Source organism: Danio rerio, chromosome 24 (assembly GCF_049306965.1).
Source record: "Danio rerio strain Tuebingen ecotype United States chromosome 24, GRCz12tu, whole genome shotgun sequence".
Lineage (NCBI taxonomy): Eukaryota > Metazoa > Chordata > Actinopteri > Cypriniformes > Danionidae > Danio > Danio rerio.
In genome coordinates this window covers 36,935,332-36,957,500 of record NC_133199.1, presented here as the reverse complement: position 1 = coordinate 36,957,500, position 22,169 = coordinate 36,935,332, and the positions used below count along the sequence as shown (strand labels likewise).

At 34.6% G+C, this 22,169-nt stretch overlaps 1 protein-coding gene across 5 annotated transcripts in view; it reads left to right on the top strand.

Moving 5' to 3' along the window:
• LOC100330501 (RALY RNA binding protein like) overlaps positions 1-22,169 on the top strand; it is a 490,398-nt gene that overhangs the window by 423,166 nt on the left and 45,063 nt on the right. The window contains exon 1 of one of the 5 annotated variants that reach the window (XM_009297570.5): positions 9,201-9,393. The exons of the other annotated variants lie outside the window; for them this stretch is intronic. Within the exon in view, the coding sequence (XP_009295845.2) occupies positions 9,357-9,393 (37 nt within the window). The 5' untranslated portion in view covers positions 9,201-9,356. Of the gene's footprint in view, positions 1-9,200; positions 9,394-22,169 lie in introns of those variants that run through there. 5 annotated transcript variants of the gene reach the window in all.

Sequence of the window (22,169 nt, the reverse complement as noted above, 5' to 3'; positions counted from 1 at the left end):
CCACTGAGCTGAGCAACAACACGGCCTTCATTATGACTCCATTATTTGAAGGAAACATCCCGCTCGGGTGGAATAGAGTAGAGGTTATCGAGAAAGACCCCCAAAGAGAAAGAAAATGTTCTGCGCAGACTTTTATTTTTGTCTCAGAAAATAGGATTCCATGCTTGATGCTTTCACTATTTTTCAGGGCCATTATTTGTGAGCGTGAGCATGAGCGTTTGTGTGTGTGTGTGTGTGTGTGTGTGTGTGTGTGTGTGTGTGTATGTGTGTGAGAGAGAGAGAGAGGGAGGGAGAGAGAGAGAGAAAGAGTGTGTGTATGTGCCTGTGCATTTGTGTGTATGTGTACATTTGTGTGTTTGTACTTGACAGTGTGTGTTTGAGTTTATGTGAGTGAAAATGCATGTGTATGTGAGTGTGTTCCATTTTGTGTGTGTTTGTGTTTTTTGTGCGTTTCTTTTTGAGTGTGTGTTTGCATGTGTTTGTGCGTCTGTGTTTGTGTTATGTGTGTGAACATGCATGCATGTATATGCAAGTGTGTGTGTGTGTGTGTGTGTGTGTGTGTGTGTGTGTGTGTGTGTGTGTGTGTGTGTGTGTGTGTGTGTGTGTGTGTGTGTGTGTGTGTGTGTGTATTTCCGTATGTGTGTGTGTTTGTGTGTGTGTTTGCATGTGCATGTGTTTGTGTGTGCATGCCTCTGTGCGTGTGTGTGTGTGTGTGTGCGCGCGTGCGTGTGTGTGTGTGTGTGTGTGTGTTTGCATGTGCATGTGTTTGTGGGTGCATGCATCTGTGTGTGTGTGTGTGTGTTTCATTTTGTGTGTATTTGTGTTTATTTGTGGGCTTCTTTAAGTGTGTGTGTATTGGTGTTGTGCATGGGTGTTTCTGTTTATGTGTGGTTGTGTTTGCATGTGTGTGTGGTGTGTATGTGTGTTTGTGCATGTGCGTGCATGTGAGTGTGTTTGGTTTTGTATGTAGTTATGTTTGTTTATGTGCTTCTTTGAGTGTGTGTTTGCGTGTGTGTGTGTGTATATGCATGTGTGTTTCTGTTGTGTGTTCTATGTGTATTTCTGTGTGAACATGCATGCATGCATGTATATACGTGTGTGTTATGCATGTATTAGTAAGTGTGTTTCATTTTGTGTGTATTTGTGTTTATTTTTGTGTTTACGCGTATGTGTGTATCTGTGTCCTGCATGTGTGTTTGTGTGTTTGCGTTTATGTGTGTGTTTGCGTGTGAACATGCATGCATGTATATGCAAGTGTGTGTGTGTGTTTACATAGGTGTATGTGTGTTTGCATGTGTGTGTGATATGCATGTTTGTGTGTGATATGCATGTGTGTGTGTGTGTGTGTGTGTGTGTGTGTGTGTGTGTGTGTGTGTGTGTGTGTGTGTGTGTGTGTGTGCACGCATGCATGAGTGTGTTATGCATGTGTATGTAAGTGTGTTTGTTTTTCTGTGTATTTGTCTTTATTTGTGTTTGTGTGTGGTTGTTTTTTGTCTGTGTATGTGTGTGTGTTTGTGCGGTCAGATGACTGACTCTGCTAGCGATATGACACTCCATTAGATCAGTCAGACCCCGATGACTGTTTGAATAGCATTTGAGTCTATAATGTGATTCTGTGCACTCTACATCTCTCTGTCCCACTAGGAGGTTATTATCACACATCTTTATCATCACTTCAGCCATTTACAACCATTAAGCTACTTTACAGATTGTTGCACTAACATCTGAGTTCTCAAAGATAAATAAACAATTAAAATAAAAGTAATTCAATGGTATTTTAAGAGGATGTATTCAGCATTTCATCACTGTGAATGTTGAATATTACGAGAGGGGTCTGGCTGCAGAATCGGTGCAGATGCAATCTGAGCTGTCTCCAATGCTTTTTAATGGGCTCACCTAACCCCACCCCTAACCCTACCTGCTGTCATAGTGACATCACTAGCTCCATTGAGTGCATTGTGCCTGACATTGCATCTCTGAATATTGAATATTACTGCATGAGTACATTCTAAAAAAACGTTGAATTATTTATTTAACCCAATGGTTGAGTTAAAAATAGTTGGTGCTTTGTTGGGTTATTTTAACTTTTATTTGGTTATTTATTAACTCAACCAGTTGGGTTAAATATTTGGTGGTTTGTTGGGTTATTTTTTAACCTTTGTTAAGTTATTTATTTAATAACTCAACCTGTCACGATTACCAGCGATCATATCCAATAAGATCTCTGGCTTGCACTAACAATAGCCATGGACTACAAATCCACCATTTCTGGACTACATATTCATACATGCACTCCGGTCACACTCACACATGCTTCCTCATCTAGACTGATTACTCGCACCACCTGAGGATTGTCAGAGACTGATTGCACACACTACTTAAGTCACACACTCACCTATTCACTTTGCCGAAGTCTTGTTTACTGTAAGTAGCACTACAACGCGTTTCCCAGTCTTGTTATCCTGTGTACCGACCTTAGCCTTGTTAGCCTCCTTGTCTTTGTCTGCCTTTTGACCTTTCCCCTGTTACTGATTACGATTCTGGACTGCCTTCACATACCTGTTTGCATCTGTATTGACCATTTCTTGCCTGACGAAGAATAAACCTGCTTTTGGATCTTACCTCAGTTGTATGAGTCACTACCTGGGGTTACACAACCAGTTGGGTTAAAAATTTTGATTTTCAAGTCAACTTATTAACTTGCATTTGTAATGTTGTTTTTGTGTTGTAAGGTTTTTTTAAGCTCTAAAGCAATAATAATGTTGTTGTTTTTATCAAATATCTCTTCGTGTCGTGTTTAGTATATCTGTTTCACCAGCGCTCTTATTTATTGATGATACAGTGCGCTTAATAGCCAATCCATATTAAATGGATGAAAACGCTTAAGTTTCTAGAACTTAAAAAAAAAATTTATGGAAAATAAGCATTTTCGATATTTTTGAAAACTGTATGTTATTTATTTACATAGCCATAATTATCAAATTAATAATAGCACTAGTAATAGTAGCAATAGTAATACCATAATGAACAAAAATAACATTTAATCAAAATAACCCAGCGCATTGGGTTAAATTATTTAACCCCATGCATTGGGTTAAAATGACCCATAGTTGGGAAGGTGCCATAATAACCTACAGTTGGCTATATGTTGGGGTATTTTTAACCCAACTATTTTAACTTAGATGGGGCCAGACAGAATATGCAGACATTTTTTTTTAATTTCTGCTCAGAGTTTTGTGAAAAATCTGCGGATTTATGCAGAATGATTTTGGGAGTATAATAGCTAAAAACTGTATATATGAAATGGCAAATAATACCTTTTTTTATTTGATGCAAATCCAATTACATCCACTCATTGGTAAACAAAGCAAGTCTCTTATACTGTATAATCTATTTACTGCAGTGGTTCGTTGTGGTCGCGAGACAATGACAGGGCGTCGTTTGGTGATTTCCAAGTCAAATAAATTTTTTTAAACTATTAGAATGACCATATTTTAGCCATAACCCACAGAAGATGAAAATAGTAGTTTTAATAGTAAAAAAACAACAACATGTAAATAAAAAGCCATCAGCCTTCAATGCTTTTTTCATAGGATTGGTGTGATTACATTAGATTAACACGCAGCAATAGTGTCAGCTGCAGCAGATTGATTTTTTTAGCACCAGATTAAACTTTCTGACATTTTTATGGCAATCAAATACATTAAAAATAAATACAGGCCTCCACTGAAAATTGAGGGTGATTTCCAAATGTTGGTATCCAAAATTAAGTGAAGTTTATTTATAAGCTATTTTTGAGAGGATCACGTGCTTATGATTGAACACAGCTGGTCCTACATGTACATTAGCCAATTTATGACTCACCAATCAGACGATTCCTAAGTCACAAAATACCCATTCCACATCATAGTCATATTCGTTTTAAAGAATCCCCCTTTCCACCCCTACTCTCCTCCTCCTTTCCTAGATGGGTGGCACGGTGGCCCAGTGGTTAGCACTGTTGCTTTACAACAGCCGAGTTTACCCCGGTGCTCACATGCGTTCCCCCAGGTCCCCTGGTTTCCTCCCACCGTCCAAAAACATGCAACTTAAGTTAATTGACTAATCCAAATCTGCAACGTAGACATGCTCGTAAGTATTTATCTCTTAAGAGCAATCACTGTCTGTTCTATGACAGCGGGGAAGTTTCAAGATCTACCTGAGCTCAAACTACCCTCTCGCCCTGCAACAGGAGGGAGCCCTGGGCTCGAGCATCTCGACCGGGACAGCATGCCAAACACGCTTTATAATCTATCATCAGCTAATTGTGAACTCTTGAAACAATGAATAGACTTGTGCTGAAAACATTGTGTCCACTAGTCTCTTTAGTTGAGGGTAATATTAAATTAATAAAATAACAAATGAATAAATTATTCTAAAAATTATATGGTTGTAAGACTGGTGCAATTTTTTGTTATTGTGAGCAACGTTTGCATATTTAAAATCACCTCCAAGGTATTTGGGGGTTTGCGAGTCACTGGCATTGTTATTTTAGGGGTCACTGGCTAAAAAGTTTGGGGACCCATGTACTAATAGACAGAAAATATTAGTTTACAAACTGTATTGTAAATAAATAATTAGAACTTTTTTATACTTGTCAATAATATTACTGAAATTAATAATAAAAAAACACATTTACACAAGTAAATAAATCGACTCAATGATTGGCTAAAAATCTGCCCTTGTGGACCTACTTATGAGGAGAAAAGCTAAAGTTTTGGTTAGTTGGGAAAATATCTTGCTAATTTCGGTCAATCATAAAAAAAAAAAAAAAAATAAATAAATAAAAAAAAACATTTACAAAAATAAAAAACACATTTACACAAGTAAATAAATCGACTCAATGATTGGCTAAAAATCTGCCCTTGTGGACTTACTTATGAGGAGAAAAGCTAAAGTTTTGATTATTTGGGAAAATATCTTGCTAATTTCGGTCAATCATAAAAAAAAAATTAAATAAAAAAAAACTAAACAAAAAAAAAAAACATTTACAAAAAAAAAAAAACATTTACACAAGTAAATAAATCGACTCAATGATTGGCTAAAAATCTGCCCTTGTGGGCCTACTTATGAGGAGAAAAGCTAAAGTTTTGGTTAGTTGGGAAAATATCTTGCTAATTTCGTTCAATCATAAAAAACATTTTTATTAAATAATTGAATTTAATCATTTAAGTTAAATTTACGACTAAAAATAAATTATTTTATTTTATTTTAATAGTTTTATTTGAATGTTATTTGACCAAAAAATATTCAATGTTGTAGCAATTTTTATTTTTATTTTATTGATTTGATTGAGGTGGTTTATTCTGCTGTGGCGACCCCTGATTAATAATGTGACTAAGCCGGAAAAAAAAAAAAAAGAATAACTTGATTAGACAGAAAATCTATGGATATTTAAACAAATAATATTATATATGGCTCAGTGGTTGGCACTGTTGCCTCACAGCAGGTAGGACACTGGTTTGAGTCCCGGCTGGGCCATTTGGCATTTCTGTGTGGAGTTTGCATGTTCCCTCTGTGTTGGCATGGGTTTCCTCCGGGTGTTCCGGTTTCCCCCACAGTCTAAACACATGTGTTATAGGTGAGTCGAGTAAACTAAATTGGCCGTAGTATATGTGTGTGCATGTGAGTGTGTATGGATGATTCCCAGTACAGGGTTGCTGCTGAAAGGGCATCTGCTGTGTAAAACATGTACTGGATAAATTGGCAGATCGTTCCGCTGTGGTGACCCCTGATGAATAAAGAGACAAAGCTGAAGGAAAATGAATGAATGAATAATTTACTGAGTGTGTGATTTGCAATGAAAGTAAGCAAATAATCTCCCAAAAATCTTGAAATGGACCTCAAAACGTTCACAAAACAGCCATTATCACTGAACTTTGAAACAAACAATGGATATTTTTAACAAATAATATGAGGGTCATGATCACTATAAAGTGCCCTTGAGACATCAAAATTGATGTTTTGAGGGATCAAAAGTTTGAGATTTTTGATTCAACCACATAGTTGTTGTATTAATTAGACCTTAGGCTGTATGAAATGAATGTTGGTCAAGCTCCTGCACATTTGATAAATAATCTGAAAGCAGAAAAACAGAAAACGAACCTCAAATTATGTTTAGCCTGTCATGGACATATTCAAAGTAGTATAAGTGTATTTTCATTGCAGTGTGATTATAAAATGTATATTTTCAGAAAGGTAATGTGTCCCTTTAACAACCCAACTTTTTAGATTATGGAAAATGTCTATTTATGATAATGAAATAATGGACAAAACGTATTTATTTCCTAATAAAACATGCAATCGTTGCACGTTGTTTTCATAATAAACCCAAAAGTTAGTAAAATGACTTTTTTTGTCAAATAACTTGTTAAAGACAATAGGAATATTTAAAAATCTTTACATTTGATTTAATTTACCTACTTTTTAGACTCGCTGAAGTTGGCTGAGCAGTGCATGGGACATTGCAAAATCACATCCATTCAATGAAAGAAATGGCAAAAATTGACAAAACTTATTTTAAAACTTATAATTCTACCTGCATGTATGTGAAGGTTTAACCAATGATATTAAAACATCACAATTTATTTATTTCACATTAGGTCCATATAGGACTGATTCAATCTTGTGGGACATCAAAGGCACTTTATAGTGATAATGACCCATGACATTTATTAAACAATATGTATGATAAATATTTGGTATGCCCTGTTTTTTCATTTAAAACAATGTGTTTTTCATTTTATATATCTTAATTAATTAATATTTCATACATCTTTGCACCACGGATATAAGAACAAATAATATAACTTAATTAAAAAATAAAGGTGCAGCATTGCATTATCCAGAAGATGGCGCTGTTGTGTTTCCAAATTGCTTCTGGAACATTGCTTTCAGACATAGACTGTTTAATATGCTTTCAGAAACATAATAATGGACCCCCTAAAATAAAAGAATGCCTCCCATTGATTTGCGAACTGTAATATATATATATATATATATATATATATATATATATATACATACATATATATATATATATATATATATATATATATATATATATATATATATATATATATATATATATATATATATATATATATATTAAATGTTATATATATATATATATATATATATATATATATATATATATATATATATATATATATATATATATTATATATATATATATATATATATATATATATATATATATATATATATATATATATATATAAAATGTTGCATAGAAGAAATTAACACCTGTTCTCTTATAGTTCTTGTCATATGATTTGCACTATTATATGCGAGTGAATGTTTTGGACATGGTGGTCATATTACAGAAAATCTTTAAAAGTTGGCCAGAAATATGCTAATTTTGCCAGCAATGTCCTTCAGTCTTTTTCACTGCAGTCAGATCTTTGAAAAGTATATTTTCCAAGCTATTTTAGTCAAAACAACCCACACACTGATAGCCATGCAGTGACAGCTAACGGAATAAATCACACATTATTAGGAGAAGAGCACTGCATAGGTTCTCTCTCTCTGTCTCCTTAACAACACAGTCCCTTGCAGCAGACATTATAACAGTGGGCTTATAATATAATAGCAGATGTTGCTCACTGAGAGAATTATCATACAGTGTTTTTTAAGGTGAAGCGTGCTGAATTGCATCATATTTGGTCCCAGAACCCGGGGGCTTTATGCAGCTTTATGCAAATGATCCTAAATGTGAGGTGAAAGTCATGCCAGTTTGTAATAAACTGGGATGCTGTTATAGCGTATCTTTCCTTTTTCTCAGCTCATATTTAGGTTCTAGACTTTATTTTGCTGGATATTTGAAAGGGATTGCTAGTATGATTTCTTAAACATGCGCATTTAAGTACATCTGATTTGCATGCAAATGTGCTTCCATGCATTGTTAATGTTTGTAAATGACAGTATTTAACTGTAATATGAACTGTATTTTACTGTAGAATAGTTATTACAGGATGTTACTGTAGTTTACAGTTGCATTGAGAAATTTACTGTATATTTTAGAGTAAAAATATAGAATTTAATACTGAATATACATATACAGCAAGATAAACGGTGCTTTAAATCTAAATACAGTATTTATATTGTAACCGATGTACAGTTAGTTACTGGCAAACTGGAAATTGTGAACAGTGTGCAGTAGAAATTACTGTATATTTTACAGTAAAGATTTACAACAGCAAGATAAATGGTGCTGTAAATGTAAACACATTTTATTTATTTTAAATACATTTTATTTATTTATATCGTAATTGATTTATAGTTAGTTACTGGCAACATGCACATTTAGGTATATTACACCTGATTTGCATGTAATTTTGCTTCCATACACTGGCAATGATTTTTGTAAATTACACCGTATTTAACTGTAATATGAACTGTATTTTACTGAAGGACCGTATTGCAGTATACGACTGTATTTTAAAGTTGCATTTTAAAAATTACTGTATATTTTTATCGCAGCAGTTTTCAATCTTTTTGATTCCACAGACCCTAAAATTTACATATATACAATATTTTTAATAATATACAGTCATTTCTTATACAAAAGTAGTAAATATACTACATTTAATATTTGATTTATTATTTAATGTATAGGTAGTTATTTACTGCATTTTATGCACATTTTATTTATTTATTTATTTATTTGTTTGTTTTTGTGTACTGTAGAAAGTTACAATTTTTAATTTAGGCTATTTAAAAAAAAAATTATTATTTATACATTTAATTGTGTATTTCTTCATACTGCTTTTATCGAAAAAAATTCTCAGACGAGTAGAACAAACCCCTGCTTTATTTATTTATTTATTTATTTATTTATTTATTTATTTATTTATTTATTTATTTATTTTGTCAGGTGTTGTTACTTCTCTACTACATCTAAACACCTGCATGCAAATAATATTAATTAGCATTTCGAAGATTCATGAATAATAACACATACGCCTTGACGTTAGTAACCATCCAATGAGCAACGCTCGTACCTTGAATATTAATCCTCAGTTCTGACGTTGCGCGTTCTCCCTCCGACTGGATCATAAATATTAATTAACCAGCCGTCTCGCCTTACTTACAGCAGTGTCTTATCATGATATAAAGGGAAGCACCCCTTTCCAGAGCCCGGTAATGGTAGCGTCTGCTGTAATAGTGGCTCTCTTTTCCTCACCTTCGCCAAAAGCGAATCCGTTTCCACAAAATCGCCGCTGAGGTCCGGAGAATCGGTCTCTTCATCCGAGCTCGAGCAGGATTCAACAACCGCCAAACTGGAGCACTTCAGAATGACCATGTTTAAAGGCAAACGTCGAAATAACCGATGTAAGTTTGCAACCCTCTGTATAACTTTTAAGAATATGATGTTTTTGCGTACAGTATATTTCTCGTTAATTTCATAAGCTCGTAACTATTTGTAGGAAGCTTTAAATGTCATATATTACCTATCATCAATGTCCTTTCTGTCAGTCTCATCTGTTCAGTTATTTGTTGGCTTGTTTACCAATGTGGTGATAATCATATCTTCAGGCTATTGTTATATCATAATGTTTAAAAGGAATAACAACTGAATTCAGAGATGTGATATGTGATGCGAACTCATTGGAAAGTGCGTTATATGTTTTAGTCATTCAGATAGGATCAATGCAGGATGTTATTTTTCTTCTGTAATGTTACATTGAGAGTCAGTTACTTGAAGTGCCGTGAAAAATCCCTTAATGGCACTTCTCATGACCATTGTGCTCATCTTTCTTCTCCTCGCATCATCATCTTCTTTATCACCAAGATCATCATGACAGATCTGTGGTGATAATCTATTATCAGCAACTAAACCTCTTGAGATGCATGTTAAACAGTGGCTTTGTGCACATAATAATGTATGATGATGAGGATGTGGTTAGGAAAGTGCTGATCCATTCTGGTAAGAAGTAGATGACACATGTTTTGATTCAGATGAGAATAATTTTTATGCAGTATTTGTTATGATGAAAGGAGTTTTCAGACATGAGTGTAATTTAATACAGTTATTTTTCCCCGATGCATTAGAATTACTGTCCTGTTTTTTTTATCAAATAAATAAAAAGCAACATGCAATTTACCATGAAGATGTCCATAAATATTTGTTTTTAATAGTTTTTCTTTTACCAAAATATGTTTTCAGGCATATTAAGAACGATAATAATTTGATAACAACTCTATTGACATTTAATTACTTCTAAAATACTTAATAATTTAATAATGTCATATTATATCATGGCGACGCAGTGGCACAGTAGATAGTGCTGTCGCCTCACAGCAAGAAGGTTGCTGGTTCGAGCCTTGGCTTGGTCAGTTGCCGTTTCTGTGTGGAGTTTGCATGTTCTCCCTGTGTTCGCGTGGGTTTCCTTGAGGTGCTCCGATTTCCCCCACAGTCCAAAGACATGCGGTACAAGTGAATTGGGTAGGCTAAATTGTCCGTAGTGTATGAGTGTGAATGAGTGGGTGTGGATGTTTCCCAGAGATGGGTTGCGGCTGGAAGGGCATCTGCTGCGTAAAAATGTGCTGGATAAGTTGGCGGTTCATTCCGCTGTGACGACCCTGGATTAATAAAAGGACTAAGCCAAGAAGAAAATGAATGAATAAATAATAAATCATTATAGTTTGTCACATTTCTACAATCCACTAAGCAAGTTTTTATTTTTATTTTTTTATTAATGTGTAATACTAGTTAATAGTGAAGGAACTATGACGTCACATTGTTGGCCAATCGGCATCATTACACTTACATGTTTTGTCTAACTAGATAATCCTCACACGATAATATAACTTTTATCCCTTTTGGATCTTAAATGCAAACGCAAGAACTAAAAAGCTAACATTGGGCCATAAACGGACTACACTGACCCTGCTACAGACAACGTTTTAAGCTTATTTTAAGAAATATGGTTCATGACAAAGATTGACTCTCTCGATTTAGTTAATTATAATCCACGCTATATAAACAAATACATAAAAAATATATATTGTTTTAGTATTATTACAGGTATTAAACATGCATCGTTAATGTTATACGTTTTGAATAGTTTTCCCAGCATGGGAAATACGTTTTCCTTTACAGTCGTTGGATGTTGTTGTTTTTTAAATGTGCCTGATATTACTACCTGCAAGTCCCATCATGGATAGAGAACAACATTTAATATATATATTTTTTGTCATTAAGTACAGCGAAAAGCAACCCATACAGTCACATGCTATAAGATTAAGGGTGAGTGTACAGGATTTTACAGATTGTAAATATCGCAGTTATACCACAGCCATGTCACCCTGCAGCCCAAGACCGGTTACTCACTGAAGCTAAGCAGGGCTGAGCCTGGTCAGTACCTGGATGGGAGACCACTAGGGAACACTAGGTTGCTGTTGGAAGTAGTGTTAGTGAGGCCAGCAGGGGGCGCTCAACCTGTGGTCTGCATGAGTCTTAATGCCCCAGTAAAAGTGAAGGGGACACTAAACTGTCAGTGGGCGCCGTCTTTCGGATGAGACGTTAAACCGAGGTCCTGACTCTCTGTGGTCATTAAAAATCCCATGGCACTTCTCGTGAAAGAGCAGGGGTGTAACCCCGGTGTCCTGGCCAAAGTCCCTCTATCTGCCCTCACGATCATGGCCTCCCAATCATCCCCTCTCCACCGAATTGGCTCTATCACTGTCCCTCCACTCCACCAATAGCTGGTGTGTGGTGAGCGCACTGGCGCCATTGTCCTGTGGCTGCCGTCGCATCATCCAAGTGGATGCTGCACACTGGTGGTGGTGTGGAGAGACCCCCCTCATGATTGTGAAGCGCTTTGGGTGTATTGCCATACACAATAAATGCGCTATATATAAATACACATTACATAGTTAAAATTTCGTCCAATGAAAAAAAAAAACTACGTAAAATCATTAGATGTATGTTAATGTAAATTGATCACAATAAAATGTCTGTAAATATGTTTTTTTTTAAGTATTTACACATTTGCTTCACTGAGAGCAGGAAAGACATCGGCTGTATAATGTTAAGCAGCATCTTAAAATAGCTTTATTAAAATAAAGGATCAACAAATGACTCTTGACGTCTCTACAAGTATACAAAGCAGTATATACAAACAACATGAATGCTTAATTAGAAAAATACTACAACTGTAAAATACTTATGAAAATACTTGACCAAATAGCAGATCAATTCAAATGCCTGATGCAAGCGGTAATTTTAAAGCAGGCTGTGTTCCAGACAGATCAGCTCGATGACGTACATTTAATGTCTCCAACACCGAAGTTAGCAACTTGATTGCAACCGTCTTTTTAAAGAACCGTAATCGATTTAAAAAAGATCAAGAGTGAGATGTAACTGATGTGTTTTATCTCGTAGAATAAAACGTGAAAGTATATTGAGTTTGTGGTAGCCACGAATCTAAATCCCATTCATAAAACCGATTGACTGAAGGACGAAGAAACCGGAACTGCTAAAATGCTAACTCACTCCCATGTTTACACATACAAATTGACGTCATAGTTTCTCCACCCTATTAAAACATTGGATCTTATAGGTAACATATAATAAACATGAAAAAGAATATTTTTGCAATATTTTTGTGCATTTAAGCAAAACTGTTTTATTCATACGTTATATCCATTAAAATAGGAGTTTGTTTTTTAGTAATAGAAATATAATGCATTTAATTTCAAATGGAAAAATAATTACAAATATTAAATAAATCAGTACTTCTTATCTTTCTCTTGAATTTTCCTTTTTTTTGTCTGTTTTACTGTATTTTCTCTGTTATGAAATGTAGTTGTCACTCTTTTTGATTCCCAAGCTGTGTGAAAGTGACCATATGGTGTGCTAATACAGACTGACAACTGTATTCTGCGGTTGTGTGAACACAACCATGCATCATCAGAGTAAATTCTGTTAAACAGAAGCTGTACATCTCTATCTTGAGATTTTTGACACCCAGTCTAGTAATTGTATTTCTTTGCATAAAAAAAATAAATAAATAAAAGAGTCAAAACAATTCCTGTTCACTGGAATCCTGTTCACAAAAAGGACTACAAATGCTATCTTATTAATGCCAGGCCAGTGATTGGTAATGTGAGACAAAAACTGTATCATTTTCATAAATGTGCTCTTACAAAACCTATTTTTAAAATCAGGCTCCCAAAATGCTGCATTGTAAATTAAGTTTTCATTTTTGGATGGATTAAAATTAGGGCTGCCCAATATATAGTTTCAGCATCAATACTGCTGTGTGTGTCTGCATGGCAGGGTATGCAGTGTTGAGTAGGGATTCTAGTTGATCAGCACAGAACAGTTGAGAAGTCATGTGATTTGTGTCATTGCAAAGTATAACCACAACAGAGTGAATCTTTATTATTTGCATCTGTTTTAAAGGCATTTCAAGAGAGTTTAAAGCATTCGGGTACAAAAAAAAATTAAATTTGTAAGTTTAATGACGAATAATTTAACTGAATTTGGACAATGAACACTATACAGTGTTTTTTTACGTTCCATTATCCAATTTCTGTACCTGAATACCGTAACCATAAATCACAGTTTATTTGTCTTTTTCTTTGCTATATTGCAGAGATGCCCAAAGTAGGGCCCGCGGGCCAAAGTTGGCCCATTACTACCTTTGATTTGGCCCACCATCTCATTTGAGAGGAGATTAAGTATGATGGAGAGGATCGGGGTGAATGCCTTTAACACAATAATCATCATTTTTAATTTGACGTAACCTTTTTTGTTTGTTTTATTGCTGATCTACAAAAAAGCAGACAGAAATAAAATGTTTCAACTAAATGTAAATGAATCAGTTTTTTAAAAAAATGTATTACTGTCACTTGACTGATGCAGAAGACATCGACAAGCAAATCAAGGCAGAAACTAGTGTAATTCTATTATAAATTAGATTGTTTTGTTTTTACTGTAATAAGTTCTTTATACATTGTAAAAATGCTGCATTAGTTTATATGAAGCAATGTTTTGTAGTCATTTTTAAACATTATTAAATAAATTAGGAAATGACCCATGATAAATTACCCCACCTATTTTTATTTATCTTTGGCCCACTATAGCCTCAATCAAGTTTGGTTTTTGGCCCTTTATAAGAAATCATGTGGGCACCCCTGCTCTATTGCAATCATTTTTGCTTGCAATTTATTTATTTTTTTCATTCATGATCAACCCCAATCAATCTAAATGAATGATTTCTTTCCAAATAGAGCTAATCAAGGCATCTGGTGAAATTATATTTATATCACAATATATAAATCACAGAAAAACTAAATATCGCAATACTGGATTTTTCCAATATCCTGCAGCCCTAATTAAAATAGTATCATAAATGTCACAATATATAGTTGAGGACTAGATTATTAGCTCTGTTTCTAAAGTTATGTTTAATTTTTCATAGTATTTTCTGTTTATTTATTTATTTGTAAAAGTGACGTGCAATTTGCCACTGTGTTATTTTCTGTTACTGTATTATTATCCACCTTACTATTTATTTATTTATTTGTTTGTTTGTTTTTGTTTGTTTGTGTTTTTAATTATTTAATCATTATTATTTATTTATGTGTAAAAATGACATGTTTATTCTGCAACTGTGTTATTTTCTGTTACTGTTTTATTATCCCCCTTACTTTTTATTTATTTATTTATTTATTTATTTATTTATTTATTTATTTATTTATTTATTTATTTATTTATAACAATGACATGCATTTTGCCAATGTGTTATTTTCTGTTACCTTATTATTAGCCTCCTTATTATTTTTAAATTATTCCATCATTATTTAATTAATTAATTAATTTCTTTGTTTGTTTGTTTGTTCTACTGGCTACAGAACACTGTTGTCCAATGACTAATAAGTCCAATGAGTTAACCTAATTAATCTAATTAGGCCATTAAATTGCAATTCAAGCTAAATACTACTGTATCTTCTAAAATAACTAGTCAAATATTAGTTATCATGCTTACCGCTATCATGGCAAAGACAAAAGAATTTGGTTTCTAGAATTTAGTTATAAAACTATTGTTAATTATTATAAAACTATTCCTATTATTTTAAAATGTGTTGGAAAGAAACTCTGTTAAAATTTGAATACAACAGGAGGGTTTATAATTTTCCCCTCAACTGTAGTCTCATAAAACCAGCATGCTCTAAAAGTAGACAATTCTACATTCATGAACGGCTGTACACAATTTTGCATGCCTCTTGACATTTATGTGGATTAAGAGGAAGAGAGAGGCTTACGAAGACGGAGATCTAAATAGAAAATGGGATTGCGCAGTTGCTAATAATAGACTCTTTATTGTGCCTTTTTTATTGAAGTCTTTATGAAACCTCCCGGTTCATAACGGTTTTCTCAGGGCCTGTTGCATGCTGTGCGAAAACCCTGTCAGTGCAAGTTTATAGATCTCAGAGCCTCAGTCTACATCTGACGGATGAATTTGACCAGGTCATCCCGCTGCGCTGTGAGGAATAGGGCTGTGACTGTGATGGTGATGAGTGTGGACTCTTTCCCAACAGCTGTTTAAGTTTCACTTCAGTTCCTTGCAGATGCATGTCTTCTAGCCTCAATCTAAATTCACATTTACTGGTGGTCAAAAGTTTCCAAGAGTATATTTTAAGTCTCTATTTTTTCTTTAAAATAAGTCTTTTTTTTCAATGCAATGTTTTTTTTAAACATTTTTAACGAAATTACATGTCACAACTTCAAAACATTACATGCAATTGTGAGTGTGCCTCACACAGGTGGGTGGGCTTGACAAACCACCTGTGAAAAACACACCCTTTCATCTCTGACACTTTACCTGACACTAGCATCTGTTTTGAACATTTGCACCAAACACTTACTAACAACCACTTCATTTATGTTTGCCCAGCGAATGCCCTTTCAGCTGTAACCCAGTACTGGGTAACACCGATACACTCTCATTAACACACATACGCTATGACCATTTTAGTTTATTCATTTCACCTTTAGCACATGTCTTTGGACAAAACACTATGCATTTATGAACTCAATGATTTTATGCTTCACATAAAGAGTGTGCTTGACAAACCACCTGTAGAAACATTGTTTTCTCTATAAAAAAACACTTCCCCTACTCTAGCACATAATTCTCTAAGCACTGACGGTTCCTTTGTATAATTACCACTTCTTGTGTGTTCTTGTGTTCTTGTTGAATCGCTGAATGCCTTCTTAATTGTAAGATGCTTTGGTTAAAACGTCTGCTGAATGATTAAATCCAAAAGAATTGAAAACCATTCTCAAAAAATGTATAGTTGAAGTCAGAATTATTAGCCCCCCTTTGATTTATTTTTTTCTTTTTTTATATATTTCCCTAATGATGTTTAACAGAGTAAGGAAATTTTCACAGTATGTCTGATCATATTTTTTTCTTCTGGAAAAAGTCTTTTATTTTGGCTAGAATTAAAGCAGATTTAAATTTTTTAAACACCATTTTAAGGACAAAATTATTAGCCCCTTTGTGCAATTTTTTATTTCGATAGTCTACAGAACAAACAATTGTTATGCATTACCTTGCCTGATTACCCTATCCTGCCTAGTTAACCTAATTAACCTAGTTAAGCCTTTAAATGTCACTTTAAGCTGTATAGAAGTGTCTTGAAAAATATCAAGTAAAATATTATTTACTGTCATTATGGCAAAGATAAAATAAATCTATATATACATTTATTTATAAATATTTCTTTAGAAACACAAGTGTAATGTTGACTGCATAATTTCAGACATTTTTAAAGTGCACATGAAATCAAAATTTACAATGTTTATTTTGCTAGCACACAATGTTAGTGCCAACAATGAACAATGAATCCATGCTAGTCTTTAATCAAAAACTGACTATATGTATGCTTCTGTTCTGGAATTGCAGACCTCATCTAATAATGTCAGTTTGATGGCTTGGGCAAAATATGTTTAGCCATTCCCCTATAGCTGTTATTTTACTACAAGCCATTGATAGGCCTACACAGAATCTGCGCGCACAGAATTCCGCAGATTTTCCACAGATTTCTGCAGATTTTTAGCCCATTATTAATTCTGTTTATTTACATGAGTAAATATGTAAAAATGTGTGTAAATCTACATTTATTCATTTTTTTAAATTAATAACAGTAATATTATTGGCTAATATGAACATATTCATCTGATTTATGTACAATGCAGTTTGCAAAGTATTATTTTCTGTCTTTTAGTAGTGATATTATACACTCTCAGAAATAAAGGTATACACGAGCTGTCACTGGGGTGGTACCTTTTCAAAAGGTACACATTTGTAATCAAATGGTCCAAATTGGTACCTCAAAAGTATAAATTAGTACCTAAAAATGTTAAGAGGAACACTTTTGTACTTTTTAGGTTGTAATATGTACCCTTGAGGTATTAATATGGACCTTTTAGGTACAAATTTGTACCTTTTGAAAAGGTACCACCCCGGTGACAGCTCGCGTACTTTTATTTCTGAGAGTGTTTGAGAGACTTGGTTTGTTTACCTAATAAAGTGACAAGTGAATACAAATAAACAAGTGAATCTAATTGTATTTGCATTTTAAACATTAATAAAAGTTAAGAAGATATTATTTTTTATTTCACACATTAATGTTTTAGTTATGATTCTCCCAAAATAATTCCGCAAAAATCAACAGATTTTTACCAAAATTCTCAGCAGAAATTGAAAAAAACATCCGCAGATTCCGTCTGGCCCTAGCCATTGATAAAAATAATTATAATATTAATAGTAGTAATAATAATAATAAGTGCATAATAAGTCCAGACCCCAATATTATTCAAAATGCAATACTATTCAGCATAATGAAGTCTGCAGCAACTTCTGGTTCATTTGGACTGTAAAGTATATTAAGTACAAATTGTACACATAAATATTGGATCATAGAGGACAAGTCAAAACTGACACATTTTGGGAGTTTGCAACATTTCAACACTGTATTCATTTTATGAAATAAATAAAGAGGTAGCTTCATGTAATTCAGTAAAACTGTAATATTGTGATCTACTGTTATTTAAATAGCTTTTAATTAAATGTTTATACTGTTACATGCATCAAATCAGCATGTTAGTTGTAATAGTTTCTGAAGGATATTGTGATACTGGATCTTGAAAATCAGGTTGCAAGAACTATAAAATATAAAATAAATATAAATAAATATAAAATATATCCAAATAAATATTTTTCATTCATTCATTGTCCTTTCAGCTTAGTCTCCTTATTCATTAGGGGTCACCACAGCGGAATGAACTGCCAATTTATCCAGCATATGTTTTACATAGCGGATGCCTTTTCAGCCGCAACACAGTACTGGGAAACGGCCATAATCATACATACACAGACACTACGACCAATTTAGTTTATTCAGTTAACCTATAGCGCATGTGTTTGGACTCTGAGGGGAACCCGGAGCACCTGGAGGAAACCCATGCCAACACAGGGAGAACATGCAAACTCCACACAGAAATGCCAACTGACCCAGCTAGGACTCAAACCAGCGACCTTCTTGCTACAAGGCAACAGTTTTAACCACTGAGCCACCGTGTCACCCCTAAATAGTTGTTTTTAACTAAATATTAAATACATTAAAACACAAATTAAACCTTAATGTGGGAAAAACAACTTTAAAATGCAAATATTCCTGACTTCTGGCTGACAGCGTACACGGAAATCAAAAACTGTTTGCATTCTGAGCTTGGTGAATTAACACTTGTGTTTTTGTATTTGTGCAAACTTTATTGATATTCATAGAGTATCGTTTGTTTAATCCTAACTAAACTCCTGTTGTGCGGATGTGCTTGTTAGTTAATTGGTTTTATTTCGGCAGAGTGCAGAGCTGCATCCTAAACCGAGTTTTAATAAATCTGTCAACATCACTTAATCTTGTAATTCATTGCTTCCTGCCCTGATCTTGTAAATTCACAGAGCCCAGCTGTTGTACCTGTTGGCACAATTAAAATGCAGCTTGATGTATGGCAGATGTCTTTCTAGCACCAGATCAGATGGATTTTTTTAACAGTGACAGGAAAATAAGGACTGTTTCTTAGGAGAAATATGGCTCGAGTATATAGAAAGAATAAGCTCTCTCATGCTTTCTGACATGTTTTTTAATGTTGTGTAAATTCCAGCCAATCAGAAGGCATGCTATTTAGAGCAAAGGCCCAACGCAAGAGCCCTTAATCTGTTTTCTAGTTCACGTACTTCAGCTACTGAATTAAATTACACCATTATGATGATGCACACTTCAACACAACTGTGTTAAATTTACGCAGTTTTTCCATTAGCATTTTTTCTCAGTCTTTAGAAATCATTGCAGTGTGCTGATTTGCTGCTCTGTTATGATATGACCAATTGTTATTGGTGTAGTAAACAAACATCTAAAAGACAATGTATTAAGTCAATGACGACACTTATATGGACATCAGTAATCAAATGATTTGCCTTAATCTGAATAAGATGATAATATGATTAAGGTGTTTACATGAGTTGCTTTTTGAATGTTCCTTTCATGATCCTGTTTTACATGTTATAGCACATAATTCAATTAACGTTATTGTAATGTAATGTAATGTGTATTTATATAGTGCATTTATTGTGTATAGCAATACACCCAAAGCGCTTCACAATCATGAGGGGGGTCTCTCCACACCACCACCAGTGTGCAGCATCCACTTGGATGATGCGACGGCTGCCACAGGACAACGGTGCCAGTGCGCTCACCACACACCAGCTATTGGTGGAGTGGAGGGACAGTGATAGAGCCAATTCGGTGGAGAGGGGATGATTGGGAGGCCATGATCGTAAGGGCCGATAGAGGGACTTTGGCCAAGACACCGGGGTTACACCCCTGCTCTTTCACGAGAAGTGCCTTGGGATTTTTAATGACCACAGAGAGTCAGGACCTCGGTTTAACGTCTCATCCGAAAGACGGCGCCCACTAACAGTTTAGTGTCCCCTTCACTTTTACTGGGGCATTAGGACTCACACAGATCACAGGTTGAGCGCCCCCTGCTGGCCTCACTAACACCACTTCCAACAGCAACCTAGTGTTCCCTAGTGGTCTCCCATCCAGGTACTGACCAGGCTCAGCCCTGCTTAGCTTCAGTGAGTAACCGGTCTTGGGCTGCAGGGTGACATGGCTGTAGAGCTTCACATTATTGTCTTAATCGGATTAAAATCGTATTATTAGTTTCCATGTAAACCTACTCGTTGTTTCGAAGCAATGCTATGCTATCTCTTGGCAGTTCGTAACTTTTTTATTTAGTGGCTAATTCATATAAATGTGTATATCTTGGAGCCAATTTGTATATCTTGGAGCCAATAGCTAGACTGTACAATAGGGCTTATAAGATCCACAACAGACTTTCTGGATGGACACATCACTGTTTTGCTCAATCACTTTCTAAAGCTTTAACATTTCAAAACTACATTATGAACACGGGTATCAAACTGTACTATAAAATTTGAAATAGCTCTACCTCAGCAGCCCTTTGTGCATTGGTACCAAAACTCAACACAAGGACTGATCGTTCCACCAGACCTGTAACAAATGGATGTTTGCCAGTATTGGCTTTTAAAACTGTTATGGACAGAGATCTTTCTTTTATGTTTTCACGAGAGCCTGGAATGAGATCCCACTACATCTCAAAACAATACCAACACTGAGACTTTTAAAAAAATCCCATGCTCGTCATCTGATGGTCAACTATCGCTGTAGCCACTGAGATAGTAGCCTGCTTTTCTTTATTTTATATGTTTGGTGATTGTTTGTACTGTGTTGATGGATGAGATGTCTGTCTGTTTTTATGTTCTGCAGAGCAGGAACCTGCTGAAAAACAGCATGCAATCTGAGTCAGGCCCGATTATCTTTTAATCTTTTCCTGTTTAGAAATTATAAATAAATAAATAAATAAATAAATAAATAAATAAATAAATAAATAAATAAATAAATGATCTCATTTGTTTAATTTAGTACGATTTGCTCATCCCCCAATGAAGGTTGGGTTTAAGGGTGGGGTTTGGTGCTATGCCTCCTTTAAAAAAATTACATTTTCATACCACTGAACTGTATGAAAAAATGCGGTCCCAAAACAAATTTCATTTAACTAATTATTTTGACACATTTAATTGGATTGAGCATCAAATCTTTAAAGGTGCAGTATGTAAGTTTGACACCCAGGGGTTGAACTAGGTATTGCACTCCTGGTTCAAAACATATGCAAGCGCAGGTTTCCAGATTGATGACATCAACAGAAGTGTGCCTGACTATCAAGCCAAGGCTAAACCTGTTTACTGTTAGATGACAAGGCAACATTTCTAAATATTTTCCAAGTCCATCTGTTATGTATATTTTATTTTATTTCATCTTGTTGAATGGAAAAAAGTTTTATATGATTTTACTTCTAATATGTACTATTCATGTTCTGTATGGTTTTTATTTGTTAAAGGTGATGCGCTTTCCTTGCAAAAATACATGTTTTTTAATATTAGGATTTTTTTTAAATACATCAAGTAAAGCAGATTATAACTTCAAAGTCATCAGATCCTAGCTGAACTATAAATACTATTTTTTCTTTCTAGAATCTCGCACTGATCTGTGTTTCAAAGCATGCTAACAGGATTTTTTAGGACGCGTACTTTGCTGTATCTGATTTAGTCCGAAGGAAAATTCCTCATCCAGATTATCATCAAAAGGCACAATCATTTCATGCAGCGGGAATAACAGAGCGAATCCACATTGGAGATGTTTATGTTTGCTTTAGCAGCTCACATCTCGCTGCATGCCTCAGATCAGCGGCTATAAGCCCGTTAACTCCCCGATCCCTCAGGCTCCTCCAGTTCTTCATTATTTACTCATTTAAAGCAGAGCCTGTGCTTGATGTTTTGCTTGTGCATCATATTGGCATATTGTCTGCGGCGGAGTTAGAGGTTTGTATAGAGGTATGATGAAGCATTTTGCCTACATAGGTCCCTGCAATGCTAAAATGTATCGTCATGTACTGTAAATACCACTGTTCATCTTCAGGAAATAAATCAGTGCTCCTTTCTGAGGTT